The sequence below is a fragment of the Ursus arctos genome, unplaced genomic scaffold (genome assembly GCF_023065955.2).
Source record: "Ursus arctos isolate Adak ecotype North America unplaced genomic scaffold, UrsArc2.0 scaffold_2, whole genome shotgun sequence".
NCBI lineage: Eukaryota > Metazoa > Chordata > Mammalia > Carnivora > Ursidae > Ursus > Ursus arctos.
This window is the reverse complement of record NW_026622874.1, coordinates 9,705,213-9,720,382: the sequence shown is the minus strand read 5'-3', so window position 1 is coordinate 9,720,382 and position 15,170 is coordinate 9,705,213. Positions and strand designations below refer to the sequence as shown.

Here is a 15,170-nt window from a genome sequence, read left to right as displayed (position 1 = left end):
ACACACACACACACACACACCCCTTTGAATTTGTTCCCTCTTGTAATTTAAGACAATACCATGGGGCACCTGGGTGGCACAGCGGTTAAGCGTCTGCCTTCGGCTCAGGGCGTGATCCCGGCGTTATGGGATCGAGCCCCACATCAGGCTCCTCCACTATGAGCCTGCTTCTTCCTCTCCCACTCCCCCTGCTTGTGTTCCCTCCCTCTCTCGCTGGCTGTCTCTATCCTGTCAAATAAATAAATAAAATCTTTAAAAAAAAAAAAAAAAGACTATACCTTAATACACTTAATCTCTTGCTTGTATGTGATACTTTGCTTCTCACCTTTATATAAATATTCACCCACATAAACTCACATCTACACTTTTTTTTTTAATTTTCAAAAAGGAGAAAGAAAAGATGAGAGACCAAAAGGGAGGGAGAGAGGAAGATGAACCACGAGGACAGAAGGACAAGGAGCATAGACTGACTGAATATGCCACTGGCCCCTCTTCAACAGGACTTGTATGCTGAGGGCTCATCCCTTCACGAAAACGCATGGACTCATTCAGCTACCCTCTTTCACTCCATTCCATTTGTAATGGTGCTTATATATGTCACAGCTGTTGAGGGTTGGAGGCCCAGCATAGGAAGCATTCTCTGTATAGAAAAGTGGCCCTTTTCAAGTGTGACTCAACACTTCAGGCATTATCACTACCCAGTCACTTAAATAAGTAGTCCACAGTTTAGAGCAAAGCAAGTGGAGAAAAAGAAATAGGAAAATAGGTAAATGAATATAAGTCAGATTTCCTGCATTCTCAGCTTTTCTTTATAGAAGGTCTATTTGGGGACTGTTTGCTGTCACCATAAATTCCTGAACATTTGCCTTGAGCATGAACACTCGAAGAGAAGAATCACAGGACCGGGCCATCGTCAGAATAGCAGCGCATTTACCGGACCTCATTGTCTATGGAGACTTCTCGCCAGAGCGACCCTCTGTGGATTATTTTGATGGAGTCCTGATGTTTGTTGATATTTCAGGCAAGCACAGAGGGAACGTTTCATGTGGGTGAACACACAGAGCTTAATTGCAGAGTGGGGTGCCATTTTTTAGCTTTTGCGCTATTACAGCTGATAATCCTATGGAGAAAACTGGAGGGAGGAGGGAGAGCCTGTGGACCTGGCCCTTTCGTCTTCCCTTCCCTGGCATGTCCAGTCACTGGCAAACCTTTAAGATGCCCCAGTCCCAGTACTGGAATTTGAGGCTCCATGTCCCTGCCCAACTTCACGGAGTCTAGCTCCCAAGCCCCACACACATCCCAGGCAGACTTGACCTCAGGAAATGGTCTTTCCAGGTGTTGTTTTCATCTTAACAGTAAACTTGCCACCTCTTCAGACGTGTTTCCATTTTGTGTGTTTTCATTCCCACAGAATGGAAATTCTATACCAGTTAAAGGAATTGCAGTCATCCCTGTATAGGGTGAGGAAATTTGGAGGGAAGAGGGAGCTGGCACCTTTCCTGGCCCCTAAAATAATAAGCATAGATAAGGGAGGCTGCATGTTTGACACTTGACCAGCTGAAGATCATGGAGAAGAAACCTTGCCCATTCTTAAAAGCTAGGGCTCAGTGCTCTCCAGTGATTTCCTCTTTTCCTGGCTGTTTGGTTCCTCCAAGCAGCCAAGGAAACTAGGTGGACATTTATTACAGGTTTCACTGCAATGACTGAGAAGTTCAGCACAGCCATGTACATGGACCGAGGGGCTGAGCAGTTGGTGGAGATCCTCAACCACTACATCAGTGCAATAGTGGAGAGTAAGTGTCCCCAGGGGTTTCTGATTTATGTATGTTTCATTTCCCGTGTTCCTGTATTTTTTGGTTATAACCTGGTAGAATGTGATCTTTGTTTTCCTCATGAAATGTGTGAAAAACCAGTCTTTTTTGAAATATAATACCGTGCAAGTAAAGGAATGTAATCGAACCTCACTAATACGGACTATTTGAGGGAAAGAGTGTTTTGTACCAGTTAAGAGACTGAATTAGAGATTACCTTTAAAGAACTTTAGTTATATACAATGACTCAAAAAACGAGCATCAGCATAACCCAAATATGGTCTTTAAGAGAACGCTCTACGAATAGATGAGTGATTTTAACTAACTCATTAGTGTTCTGTCTTCTAATGATGAATTCAGAAGCACAACTGACTTTTCCATCTCTGCTACCATCTTGTTTGTATTATCATTTGAACTAATCTTGAAGAAAAAGATTTGCTCTGTTAAGGTAAACTCAGGGTCTAGTCTTTTATCGGGCTGTAAGTTCCCTAGTAATATCTTAATGTCACCCGCTAGACAAAAGTTAATGTTCCTTAAAAGCAGAAACTGCGTCTAATTCCTGTTTGTGTCCCACTCAGCACAGCGGTGCTCAACAAATTTGTGATGATGCATAAATAAGAGAGAAAAACGCCCACATATGTTGTTAAGCCTGAACAAAATGCAAGTTGGTAATAAACAAAACCCAAGTTGCCATAGTAATGGTTCCCAATTTTCTTTTTTTTAAAGATTTTATTTATTTATTCAACAGAGATAGAGACAGCCAGCGAGAGAGGGAACACAAGCAGGGGGAATGGGAGAGGAAGAAGCAGGCTCATAGCGGAGGAGCCTGATGTGGGGCTCGATCCCAGAACACCGGGATCAAGCCCTGAGCCGAAGGCAGACGCTTAACCTCTGTGCCACCCAGGCACCCGGGTTCCCAATTTTCTGATTCTCACTTCTATGGAATCCTGCCACTCGTCCACTCGTCCACTCGCCCATGCCCCTCAAGCCCCAGCTTATAACATATATTGATCAGTAAAAAGCATTCCATTATTATGGGAGTAGATCGCTGTCCTCAGACCTCACCAGAAATCCCACCTTCTTTCCTATCTTTTCCCATTCACAGAAACAGAGCGTGTGCGTCATCTAGGTCAATGTGTGCATTCCACAGTTGAGGAAACACACTCCAGTGGGCATAAGCGACTTGTCTGAGACATCTTCAGTATAAGTTTATTCTCTGAATTGATGTTCTCTTGACCGAATTTCTATTCCATGGATGAAGAATGATTTCTTGTTAGCTTTAAGAAACTGGAGTTTGGGGGCGCCTGGGTGGCACAGCGGTTAAGCGTCTGCCTTCAGCTCAGGGCGTGATCCCGGCGTTATGGGATCGAGTCCCACATCAGGCTCTTCCGCTGTGAGCCTGCTTCTTCCTCTCCCACTCCCCCCGCTTGTGTTCCCTCTCTCGCTGGCTGTCTCTCTCTGTCGAATAAATAAATAAAATCTTTAAAAAAAAAAAAAAAAAGAAACTGGAGTTTGATTTACCTTATTTTCTTTTTTCCTCAGAAGTGTTGATTTTTGGAGGAGACATCTTAAAATTTGCAGGTATGGGGGACTCACTGAGATGGGAGGGGTAAGGAAGGAGTGCCGAGGTGCCTGTGTTCCAACAAAGAAGGCACCTCAGAGAAATCAGGGGCTGGCTTGAGGCATGTCTGAAGAGTAAGTGTCTGTATAGATTTCAGACGAAACAGATGGATTCCCAGGGCCGCTCAGAAGCCCTCCGGTGTGTCTGTCCCTTCAAGGTGATGCGCTGCTAGCCCTGTGGAAGGTGGAGCGAAGGCAACTGAAAAACATCATCACGGTCGTAATTAAATGTAGCCTGGAGATCCATGGATTGTTTGAGACGCAGGAGTCTGAAGAAGGCCTGGATATCCGAGTCAAGATCGGTAAGCTCTGAGAAAGGAGAGATGCTCCAGCATTCTGGAAATGGGTCCCGACCCCTGAGGCATCGCTCTCCTGGAGAGAAAACACAGAATATAGTGGAACATAGTGGCTCAGCCCACCCATCACGTCTTGAGCTTTGGAATTAGGCTAACCAGAGGGAGTTTGGGCTCCTTCGCTTTACCAGTTCAGATTTGGGCTAATCCTAATTAATTTGGGCTAATCCTAGTCTCTACCTGGTAGGCTCTTACAAAATGTGAATTGAAGCAACTAGTAGAGTACCTGGCACATAATAACCACTCCACAAAACTAGTCTTTGTCATGACTATTACAACTATCATTGTCAGGTCTTGGTGCTGTCAGTCATTTGAAAGAACTGTGTATCACTCGTAGTTCATTCGCACGTAACGTTTTGTATATATGACGTATTTTACAACACTCTATCTTCTGTCGCTCTGGTACCAAAACCTTCGTCTCTCAACTTGAAAACACTCAGGGGGCGCTTTGTGGGGGTGGGACGCTGACTGTCAGAATACCTACTCCCTTTCCCCCAACCTTTCCCCCTCTGGCTGTTGCCTGACATTCAACCCTAAGGGTTTCTTTTTAGTTAAAGCCTCAGTTTCTGATAAAATGCAAATCCTCTCCAAAAGGAATTACTGAGGGTGTTCTCTGTGGCTCTTAAGTACAAGTAAATTGAAGAAAGGATAAAATACCTTTGGGGCCTGAAAGGGCCATCTAGAGAGAGAAATGTCCCAGAAAGGTGAACACTAGTAGCCGAGTTTCTAGCTCGGGAGAAAGAGGAGCTTTGGAAGCCTGGGTGCACAGAGGCGTCTTCTGATAGCTGTGGAAACTTTCAGAAACTACACTGGCTCTGAGGTAGACAGTCACGCAGGATTCTGACTGAGAACTGCTGCTGCTGGGGATAACCGAGAACTTCTCGTGCTTGCCTCCTTGCCAGCCCTGGCTGCCGGCCACATCACCATGTTGGTCTTTGGAGATGAAACACGCAACTTCTTTCTGGTGATTGGGCAGGCGGTGGATGACGTGCGCCTTGCGCAGAACATGGCGCAGATGAACGATGTCATTCTGTCACCAAACTGCTGGCAGCTCTGTGACCGGAGCATGATCGAAATTGAGAGGATTCCAGATCAGAGAGCTGTTAAGGTAGGTGCGATGCTGCCGCTTGCAGAAAGTTGTGTCAGTCTGTGGCCGGGCGGGGGGGGGAGCCCCCTGTCAGGAAGCCACTGGGAAGGCCTGTCCCGTGAAGCCCTCGGGCTGGAGACTGGGATGGGAGAGCCCGAGTTAGACTTAGAAGGCCCGGCATTCAAGAGGAAATGATGAGGCTTCTCTGTGCTAACCGGGTATGGAGGCCTTTGGCGCAGCTGGGACCCTTGCTTAAGGAACAGGAAGGGTCTTCCCCCTATTCCCTAGGAGCAGAGGGTTGTCGTTTGAGGGCTGCCATCAGCCGTCGCTTTGACTACTCAACACCCTCCTAACTCAGGGCAAGGGATCACTGAGGGTGAGGAGAGGAGGGGAGCAGGGGCAGCCATTTAGTGAGGGAAGAGAGACTTGACCCCACAGCCCTGCCTAGTAGCAAATGCTGTGGTGAAGTTGAAGACTGACTGTAAGCAGCCCTGTCCTTGGGACATAGCCAGTTAGCGAAACTGGACTTTGTACGTAGCAGGGAGGAGAGCTGTGCCACCAGCTGACCCCAGAATGGACCGCACAGCTGACAGAAAGGCGATGGAGATCCAGGTACCTGCTGGTGGAGGCGAAAGGCTCTCCCACATTGTGCATGAGTCTACCACCCTCATACCCGCCCACCGCTCTCCCTGCAATGCCGCCCAGGCTACATGACCTAGCTGGCTCACAATTCCTTGTTCCCCATCTTCTTCAATCATTCCTTATATCCTTAGAAACTGTTTTAATTTTAATTAATTTTAGACTCACAGAAAAGTTCAAAATCAATACAGAGTTTCCATATATCCCTTACTCAGCTTAACATCTTTTACCAGAGTGCAGTAGTCAAAACCAGAAAATGAACATCGGTACGATACCATTCCCTGATTAAAAGCCTTCTTTGGACTTCACCAGTGTCCCACTGAATATCCTCAGTGGAATGTTCCAGGATTCTATCCGTGATCTCACACTGCATTTTGTGGTTATTTTTACTTAGTCTCCTGCAATCGATAGCAGTTCTTCAGTTTTTCCTTGTCTTATTTGACCTTGATACTTAATGAGAGTATTGACTATTTTGATGAATGTCCCTCCATTTGGTTTTGCCTGATACTTTCTCATTATTGGATTAAGGGTGTTCATGTGGGGTGGGAGGCAAGAACACCACAGAACTGAGGTTGCGTCATGCTCCATGTATCATACCATGGGGTTCCTGATCTTGGGATGAATCTTCTTGCTGGTGACACTCCTCCTACATTTTTTGGGCATCAGCCCCCCTTTTCCTTTTATCCTTATAATCTAAGAAATAAGTGATATATAATTTAACCAGGTTTTATTTACACTGAAATGTTATGAAGGAAAGAAAGAAGAAAGTTCTAAGAGTGGAAAAGTATGCAGGTGAGCCCTCTGGTGTGGCCCTGTGTACAAACTGAAGTTTGAGACCTTCAGGACTAATCAGAAAGATTTTTAATGTGATCACATCCAAATTACAGATCTTTGTTGTCTAAGTACGCCAGTCTCTGTTTACCGTGTCCTGGACATGTAAAAGCATACGCCCTGCCTTTCTGCTGAGAAAGTCTCTTCAAAAGACCAGACAACCCTCAGAATAACCAAACACTTCTCTTTTTTTTTTTCTTTATTTAGGTTAATTTCTTAAAACCACCTTCTACTTTTAACTTTGATGAATTTTTCACAAAGTGTATGACTTTCATGAATTATTACCCTTCTGGTGACCACAAAAGTAAGTACACTCCATGGACAGGAGCCTTTGCCTCTGTCAATGGTCAGGGGGGTCTTATCAACACCAAGGGCTCTATTTTAAGTGGCTGGCCTCCCCAATACAGCTCCCAGTCCTCAGCAGCACAGAGAGGGGACCTCCTTCCCATTCCTCACTATAGTGATTCCAAATACAACCTTCCTCAGGCCCTCCATCTCTGCTCTGGCAATGACCTTTCCCCCTCATCTAAACATGTGCAAGTCTGCCCCGTGATGAAAGGAAAAATAAAACTTATATGAACCCTACTTTCCCCTCCTAATTTTCACCACCAGAGTTCTGAGAAGAGTAATCTGTACGTCTGTGCCTCCTCTTCTATCTTATTTATTTATTCACCCAATAAACTTGGGTGAAAATTGCATGTGCCTTGAAGGGCATGTGTTCAGCTACTCTTCAGTCTTGAGCCCCTGACGTCTAGCTTCTAGCCATTTCTCCTGTCTACTGAGACTGTTGAGGTCAAGGCCACCAATGACCATCAACTTGCCAAAGCAGGTGACCTCTCTTCAGGCCTCATCCTAGCTGGTTGGCCTTAGATTACTCTCTTTTTATGGACACAAGCTTCTCCTCTTTCCTTGGGTTCATGAAAATTCTTTCCTAGTTTTGCTTTTACACCTTAAGCCACCTGTTTCCACTGCCTTTGCTTAGTCTCCTTCCCATTCCTTAAATGTTGGTAATTCTAGGGATCTGTCCTTGACCCTCTAAGTCCTTCCTACTGACCTCTTGGAGATCTATTCTATTCATCCATGCTTGACATTCCTAGGACTCCCAGCAGACTGGGACTAAGATGAGGAAAGGAGGAGCCTAGGGCACGAAATTTAAGGAGGCACTACTCATGGTCTTGCAAGTTGCTTGCCTCACCTAAGATCCAGCCCCAACTGCCAGAATTCAGCCCAGACTTTTGTCATGGTTTCTAGACTCATAAAAAGACTGCCCATGGGTCGTCTCTACTAGATGTCAAACAGGTACTCCAACATTAACATGTTGTTAAAAATTATTAAAGACAATTTAGGTGATGCAAATAGACCTGAATGCTTCATGAAGTGGACAGTCTCTTTTAGGAGACCTACAAAATGGGGCGGAAGGCAAGCAGCTTTTATAAGATGTACAATTAAGAGCCAGAAAGCAACAAATAGAAAATATCCAACTGCCTGGGGCCACACAGTCAACCTTGTTTGTGCTGAGAAGACGGAGAGTTGGCTTGGCATTTGGGGATTGGCTGACTAGATATATGGCATTTCTGGTCAAGTGGGGCATTTCCAGGACATGACAGTTCCCAAAGTTTCAGTTTGCGATGTGGCACCGCAGGTAGGAACAGCTCCGGCACGGGCCTAGAAATTGATTTCAACAATGTCTAAACTCTGAGCTACTTGCCTTTCTCCCACAATTGTTTCTTCCTCCACACTAGAAACTTCAGAAGCATCTTTGAATCATTCTTCTTCCTCGTCATCTACGTACAGGTCTTACATATTTTGAACATTACAAATAGTTGATTATACTTTTATTGAGCTGGAGGTGGGGCAGGAGGGAACTGTTGGAAAATTGACCAGGAAAGGCCAAGAACCCAAAAGCTTCAGAGATGGAGAAGGTCCAGTGACACCCCTGATCCCATCCCCTAGGTCTTACTGGTGCCTTCAATCTAGGGCCTCTTCAGGCTTTATTTTGGGCGCTGCAGTATCACACTGCAATTCTGATGCTAAGTACCTGGAGGTAGCCCAGATTTCATAGGTTACGTTCTCTCCAAGACCCCCCCCCCCCCGCCCGCCCGCCAGCCACAGCTTCAAACACCACAGCAAGCTCTGGGATCACCAGGCCACCCTACTTCGGACCGACTGTCTATAAATCTAGGGGTTCCCCCAGTGCTCCCAAGAATTTACTAGAATGACTCACAGATCTTAGAGAGGTGCTATGTTCATGATTTTAGTTGGATTTTAAAGGATACAAATCAGGATCAACCAAATCAAGAGACACTTAGGGTAAAGTCTGCAGAGTCCCAAACATGAAGCTTCTGTGTCCTGAGGGCACATCCTCCTTCCTGCACATCGTTGTGTGATTACCAACCCAAAACAGTTCATCCTGGCTTTGGGGTGTTCAGTTTTTATTGGGGTTTTACTAAGTAGGCATGATTGCTTGAATCATTGGCCATGTGATTAAACTCAATCTTCAGACCCCTTGCCCTCCTCAGAGGTCAGAAGTCAGGCTCATATCACATGGCTCAAAGCCCTAACCCTCTCCTCACAGAGTTGGTGTTTTCAGCACAACTGGCCCCAACCTGAGACCCCTTTAGCATAAATTCAGCTGTGTTCCAAAGGGCCCACCATGAAGAACAAAGACAATCCCATTATTTGAGAAATTCCAAAGATTTAGAAGTTACTTCCCAGGTGCCAGGAACAAGGACCAACCAAATTCTTTATTTTACTATAGGCACACATACGTCTCCATAACAATAGCCTAGACCTTTATAACTCCTGCTCCCTTGTCTCCATAGTCCGTTCCATATCACTTCTTCTTCCTGTTTTCTAAAGATTTATTTATTTATTTGAGAGAGAGGTGGGGGAGGGGCAGGGGGAGAGATTTTTCAAGCAGACTCCCTGCTGAGCACAGAGCCCTGTGCAGGGCTCCATCTCACAACCCATGAGATCATGACCTGAGCTAAAACCAAGAGTAGGATGCTTATCCGACTGAGCCATTCAGGCGCCCCCCCCCCCATATCATTTCTTCTTAATCTCCAGTACTCATACGGGATTCCAGCCAGGCTAAAATCTTCACACTGTGCTCATTCTTGACTTTCACTGACATGGTCCCTCTGCTAGGCATACCCTCCTCAATCCTTCTAGAAAGATGCCAGAAGTCTTTCAAGATCCAGTAAAACTCTCTAGTTCTCCTGTGAACCCCTTTCTGATTAAACTACCTCATATTGACCACTTCTTCCTCTTTATAGTCTATTAGCCCATTTGAGCTTTTCTTTTTCTATTTAACTTTTCCACTCATATTATATTTGAAAGTCCAGTGAGTAAGTGCCTCCAGGAAAAAGCCCAAACTTCCTAATTACTTTTTTATTCCCACGTAGTGCCTAGCATGGTATTTTGAGTATACTAGGCTTTGAATATACTCAATAAATGGTTTAAATTGAATTTGCTTTTTAATTTATATACTTTTCAGACTACTTCATTTATATTTTTCATCCCATTTTTTTGCACTGTTATTATTCTGTTCCATGCTGAAAACCTATTGCCACTTTTTCTCCCTTATTTTTTTTTCTTCGAGCTCATTATTATTATATTATTCCATAGTATGGAACTGTCAACCATCATAGTGAAGGGAACCATAGAGATTATGAAACCCCACTGAGCTTTTTTTTTCCAGGTGAAGAAATGGGGGACCACCGGGGCAGTGAGATGACTTGTCCAGGGTCATAATGAGTTGGTATCAAACCGGGGATGAGAAACCCAGAGATCAGAAGTCTCCTGAATCTTACCCATGCTGCTCTTTCACTTCTGCCGTCCTCTTCATTCTGTCTTCCTTTTCTGTTGTCATCCTCTCATCTGTCCATTCTCATCCCCTGTGGCCATAGCTTTAGCTCAAGTCTGAAAGTAAAAGTCTCCCCAAGTTCCGAAGTGTGATGACAACAGGGTTTTGAGCTCCATGCAACCGAATTCTGGGAAATCTGCAACTTCGAAGAACTTCTCATTGGACTCCCTTTGGTTCTCTTTGGCCACGAGATGTCCCAGAGTCCCCTGACTGGACTGCAGAGACCATTACCCAAGGGAACAGGGACTGGGAGACTCCTGTCTCTACCTCTGCAGAACTATGCTTCCTTTCCTGATGCTGCCCCTTCTTTTGCTCTTAGACCTCCTGAGGCTTGCGTGCATGCTGGAGTCTGACCCTGAGCTGGAGTTGTCCCTACAAAAGTATGTGATGGAAAGCATACTGAAGCAGGTATTTGCACAGTTTGATTGATTGGCTTTTATTGTCAAGGATCTTGGATATCGGGAAAGATCAAGAAAACCAGTAGCTAGTAAAATGTTTCATTGGACTAAAAAGAGATGGGGCTGACGTTAGCTATATGTAGGTGACTACAAAATTTGTTCTTCAAATCAGGATCCTTTTAAGAGTTAAAGGAGGCATTATTCATAATTACACTGGGACAACAGGCATAAAGCAGGACTGTGTGTTTTATACAACTGGGCAAACGGGACCTTTTTTCCCCAAGCAAACAAGAGCATGTGGTCCCCCTTTCTATATGCCACACAGCTGAAAGACCTCAAGTGAGTTAACATTGCTACACTGTTTCTCTGAGTCACTTGTTCACCTTAGATCTTGAGTCTTGGGAGTTTACAATACAGATAACTAGAATGCCCAGAACTACCTCCATCCCCTAAAATTTTCCCTTTTTATTCTCTTGGATCTAGGCTTTCTTAAATGTATTAATTCATGTGAGTCTCAGCACTCACCATATGCCAGGCATTCTGCTCTTATGTATTTATTCTTCACAATTCTTGCTAGATAGCTTAATCCCCATATTATATGTGAGAAAACTAAGACCCAGAAGGATACCAGGAACTTTTCGGAGGTTATAAAATAAGAGATGTGGCTAGGATTTGAACCTGATTCTATCTGAATCCTACATTTTTTGCACAGGCTGTATACCTTCCTAATACATGCATGTTTTAACCCTTCATTCCATCAAAATGCAGTCGTGTCCGGGAGGAAATCTCAGGCAAGCCTGAACAGTGGGCAGCTGCCTTCCCAGTGTGAGTTGAAGTGGTATCCGAACACACCCCTCCACCTTCAGCCCCATTTAGAAGCACCACCTCCAGTATCTGCAGTCGCTTGACCCCTCAAGGTTTCTGAAGCTCCCGAAACCCCTCCCCTCCCCACCTCCAAGAGATATGACACATTATGCTTCTTTAGCTGCAACCAGCTGAGATCAAGGTCTACAGGAATGGGATACAAGATAGGCTCCATGAGTCACCAGGAAAATTGTGGGTAGGAATGATGAACAGCGGGTGGAGAGATACAGCTAAGGGGGCTGCAAGGAGGCAAAAGACAAACGTTTTACCACAGTACCAAGACTACACCTAAAGAATAGAGATCCTCAGAGATGCGGTGATTGCATTCTCCCAATCAAAACTCAGAACACACAGTCCGATGGAATAATTTTAACTCATTTCTTTGCTAGATTTAATCTTTAATATTTAATATTAATTTCTTATTTAGTGATTTATTGGAGAAATCAAAGAAAGTCATCACATCGATTAGTTAGAAATTAAGTCATTTTTTAAAAGATTTTGTTCATTTATCTGAGAGAGAGAGCGCGCACAAGCAGGGGAGAAGGGGAGAGGGAGAAGCAGGCTTCCTGCTGAGCAGGGAGCCCGATGTGGAGCTCGATCCCAGGACCCTATGATCATGACCTGAGCCAAAGGCAGACGCTTACCCGACTGAGCCACCCAGGTGCCCCTATTAAATCACCTTTTATGAAAAGAATAAAATTACCTGAAACCAGGACTGTCCCAGCCAGTAAGGAAGCATGACTGCAGGATTCCCTATGCACAATTCCCTCTTTTGTCTGGAATATATGTTTTATATTGTCAGTGGAGAATCTGGTACTTTTGTGCTATTTGGAGAGAAAATACAATGATTTCCCCCATTGGTTTGCTATGCACTTAATATAACAAAATTCAAGAATGATGATAGGCAGGCATGATTTGGGAACGTACTTCTTTCCTTTCCCTGGGCCTGTTGTGCGCAGGAGTGGAGAGAAGAGGGAAGCGGAATGAAATATACTGCCCGGGGACACAGATGCGAGTCGTAAATGGAACATTGGACTAGGAGCCTGGAGATCTGGGTTCTGTGTGACCCTGGGAAAGCTGTGTTATTGCTCCATGTCTCAGTTATCTAATCAGTAAAGTGGGGATAATAATGCTGATTTTATGTCACTTGAAGATAAAGTGGGATAAAATGTGAAAGTATTCCGGATGGTCCCGGGCTGTGAAAATATAAGGTTGGATTACATAACATGCTGTTCTTATCCCTAAATTGTAAGAGAGCCAAAAGGAACAGTACTTCTTTCTGTTATTGTGACGGCTCCTACTGGTACTAGGGGAGCCAGCAGCTGGGGCAAGGGTGTGGTGGTCACGGTGCTGGGGTTCATGAGGCAGTATGGAAGTTCACACTGGAAGAGATTCTGATAGTGCATTCCACTTCCATCTGCTCGGCTCTGGGCTGACTCTGCCAGGTGGCACCTCGCACATTCTGGTAACTTCAGCTTTCTGGAGAACCTCAAAAGCTAGTTCCCTTCCAATGATAACGTCATGGAGGTGGGGTTGTGATGAAGAATCCACGGCCAAGGGCACATGCGAGGGAAAGCTGCTCTCTACTCCGCAGATTGATGACAAACAGCTTCGGGGTTACTTGTCCGAGCTTCGCCCAGTGACGATTGTGTTTGTGAACCTGATGTTTAAGGACCAAGACAAAGCAGAAGTCATCGGCTCGGCCATCCAGGATGCCTGTGTGCACATCAATTCCGTCCTGAGGGTCTTCCGAGGCCAAATCAATAAAGTCTTCATGTTTGACAAGGTAAATATGAACTAAGGGGTGAGAACCTATGGAGAATTTAAGGTTAGCGCTCACACCTATGGACATTGGTGAGAGGGAGAGAAGAGACACTTTTAACCTAAAAGTATCCATCTTTATTTACAATTATAGAAACAGCTTATACGGTGGCTTTGGCACTTACTATGTGACAGGCATTGTTCACAACGCTTTGCACATATTAACTCACTTCACCCTCAGGACTCCTGTAAGAAGTAGGTGCTGACACACTGAGACCCTGAGACAGGTGAGATTAAGTTTTGCTTGTGATCATCCCGTTAGTGGGTAGTGGGCTGGATTCAAACCCGGCTAGTCCGCCTTCCCAGCCTGTGCCCTTAAGCACTACGCATGACTAGCTCTCCCTGTAGACACATCTCCAGTCCCCCATCTCCCAGAAATTTTAGGTCAGGTGTCTAGTAGCCATCACACCCCAGAAGCCAGTTTCTAATAATCCCCACCTGCCATATCTACACCCCCAGTTCCCCTTCCAGCTTCATGGGGTGGGGGGTGGGGGGAAGGGGAGGCCAAAGTGGGGAGGGAGGCAGGGGACAGGGGAGTGGCACCTCTAGCTTCTGGGTGTTTTTAATCTGCTCTTAATCAGTTCAGGGAAGAACTGTGTGATTGACAAATTACCACAGAAGTGCTAGTGAGCACTGATGCCCCATCTCAAGTGTTTTTGCATCTTAAGAGCAGAGCACTGAATTACTGCCCCAACACTCACTCGTTCATTTATTGGGCATTCTGTAGAAGGGATTACCCTCTGGTCTTTACACAGACCTGAATCAGAGCTTCCTGTCTGCCATCAAGACGGAGCCCGGCGCCAACTAGGATCTGACACTTAGACTCGTTATGGAGAGGGTTGAAGAAACCAAGGCATTCTCTTTTGCATTTCCTCAGGCTATAACATATACAGACTGAAGGTTTAGCCCACTGTCCTTTAATTATTATGCTCTTTCCTTATAGACAACAGCACCTGACTGAGGTAATTTTTCAAGTGATTGAGGCTAAGAATGCCAAGCTTCAGAGTTTAATCTCTGCTTGGAACAGTTAAGGTCATGCCAAGAAACACCGCTCTCAGTTTAAGCCTTTCTCCCTAAGAACAGTAACAATATCTGAAAGGAACATTATAGTTTACAAAGTGTCACTGTATATCAAGCTTATATTATATTTGCATATAATGTTAATATAAGTTTACAAATACAACATCAAGGTTACAAAAGTATATATATACACACTGTAAAGTATATATTCTATATACAGTATAGAATATATGTAATATACTATGAGAAGTGTGTATATACTATAAAGTAGTTTACAAAGTTATATATATATATGTATATATATGTGTATATATGTATATATATATATGTACATATATATATATGTAGTTTACAAAGTTAGATAGATATCTGTACGTATACACACACACACACGCACACATAACCCTCATGCTAGTAGCCAAAGCAACCTTGGCAGGACTCTAATATCCATTTGCAGACCGAGAAACCGAAGTTCACAGAGTGTAGTTGACTTCTCCAAGTGAGAACACAGATTTTCTGATGGCAGAGCTGGTGCTTTTCCACTGCTCTGCGCTGCTTCTCGGATTTATACTTAACACCCTGTAGCATAAGATCTTGGCTGCAGGGGAAGAGACAGGTGGGTGCACACGTGGCCCAGTACAACCCATTATCTCTGGAGAAAAGCAAGCCCTCCTCAGGCTCGAGCCCTCCTGCTGCCGATGCTCTAGCAGTTAGGTGAAGTTTACTAAGCATGAAATAGGTAGGAGAGAAACCATGATGGAATGTGATCCAGACAGGGAAAGTTGGTGCCCACCTTCCACTGGGCCTTCTGGCTGGTCCGCTCTAAAGGTCGCCATGCACCAGCTGTGTTTTGCTGACTCT

General features: G+C 44.8%; 1 protein-coding gene across 1 annotated transcript in view; it reads left to right on the top strand.

Annotated features, from left to right (window-relative positions):
• The window catches only part of ADCY10 (adenylate cyclase 10), an 81,073-nt gene that overhangs the window by 6,840 nt on the left and 59,063 nt on the right, over nucleotides 1–15,170 (top strand). Inside the window, exons 2-9 of the mRNA XM_044387949.3 lie at nucleotides 816–1,021; nucleotides 1,689–1,793; nucleotides 3,354–3,392; nucleotides 3,590–3,733; nucleotides 4,687–4,892; nucleotides 6,549–6,645; nucleotides 10,526–10,614; nucleotides 13,063–13,254. Of these exons, the coding sequence (XP_044243884.1) occupies nucleotides 874–1,021; nucleotides 1,689–1,793; nucleotides 3,354–3,392; nucleotides 3,590–3,733; nucleotides 4,687–4,892; nucleotides 6,549–6,645; nucleotides 10,526–10,614; nucleotides 13,063–13,254 (1,020 nt within the window). The 5' untranslated portion in view covers nucleotides 816–873. The remainder of the gene's footprint in view (nucleotides 1–815; nucleotides 1,022–1,688; nucleotides 1,794–3,353; nucleotides 3,393–3,589; nucleotides 3,734–4,686; nucleotides 4,893–6,548; nucleotides 6,646–10,525; nucleotides 10,615–13,062; nucleotides 13,255–15,170) is intronic.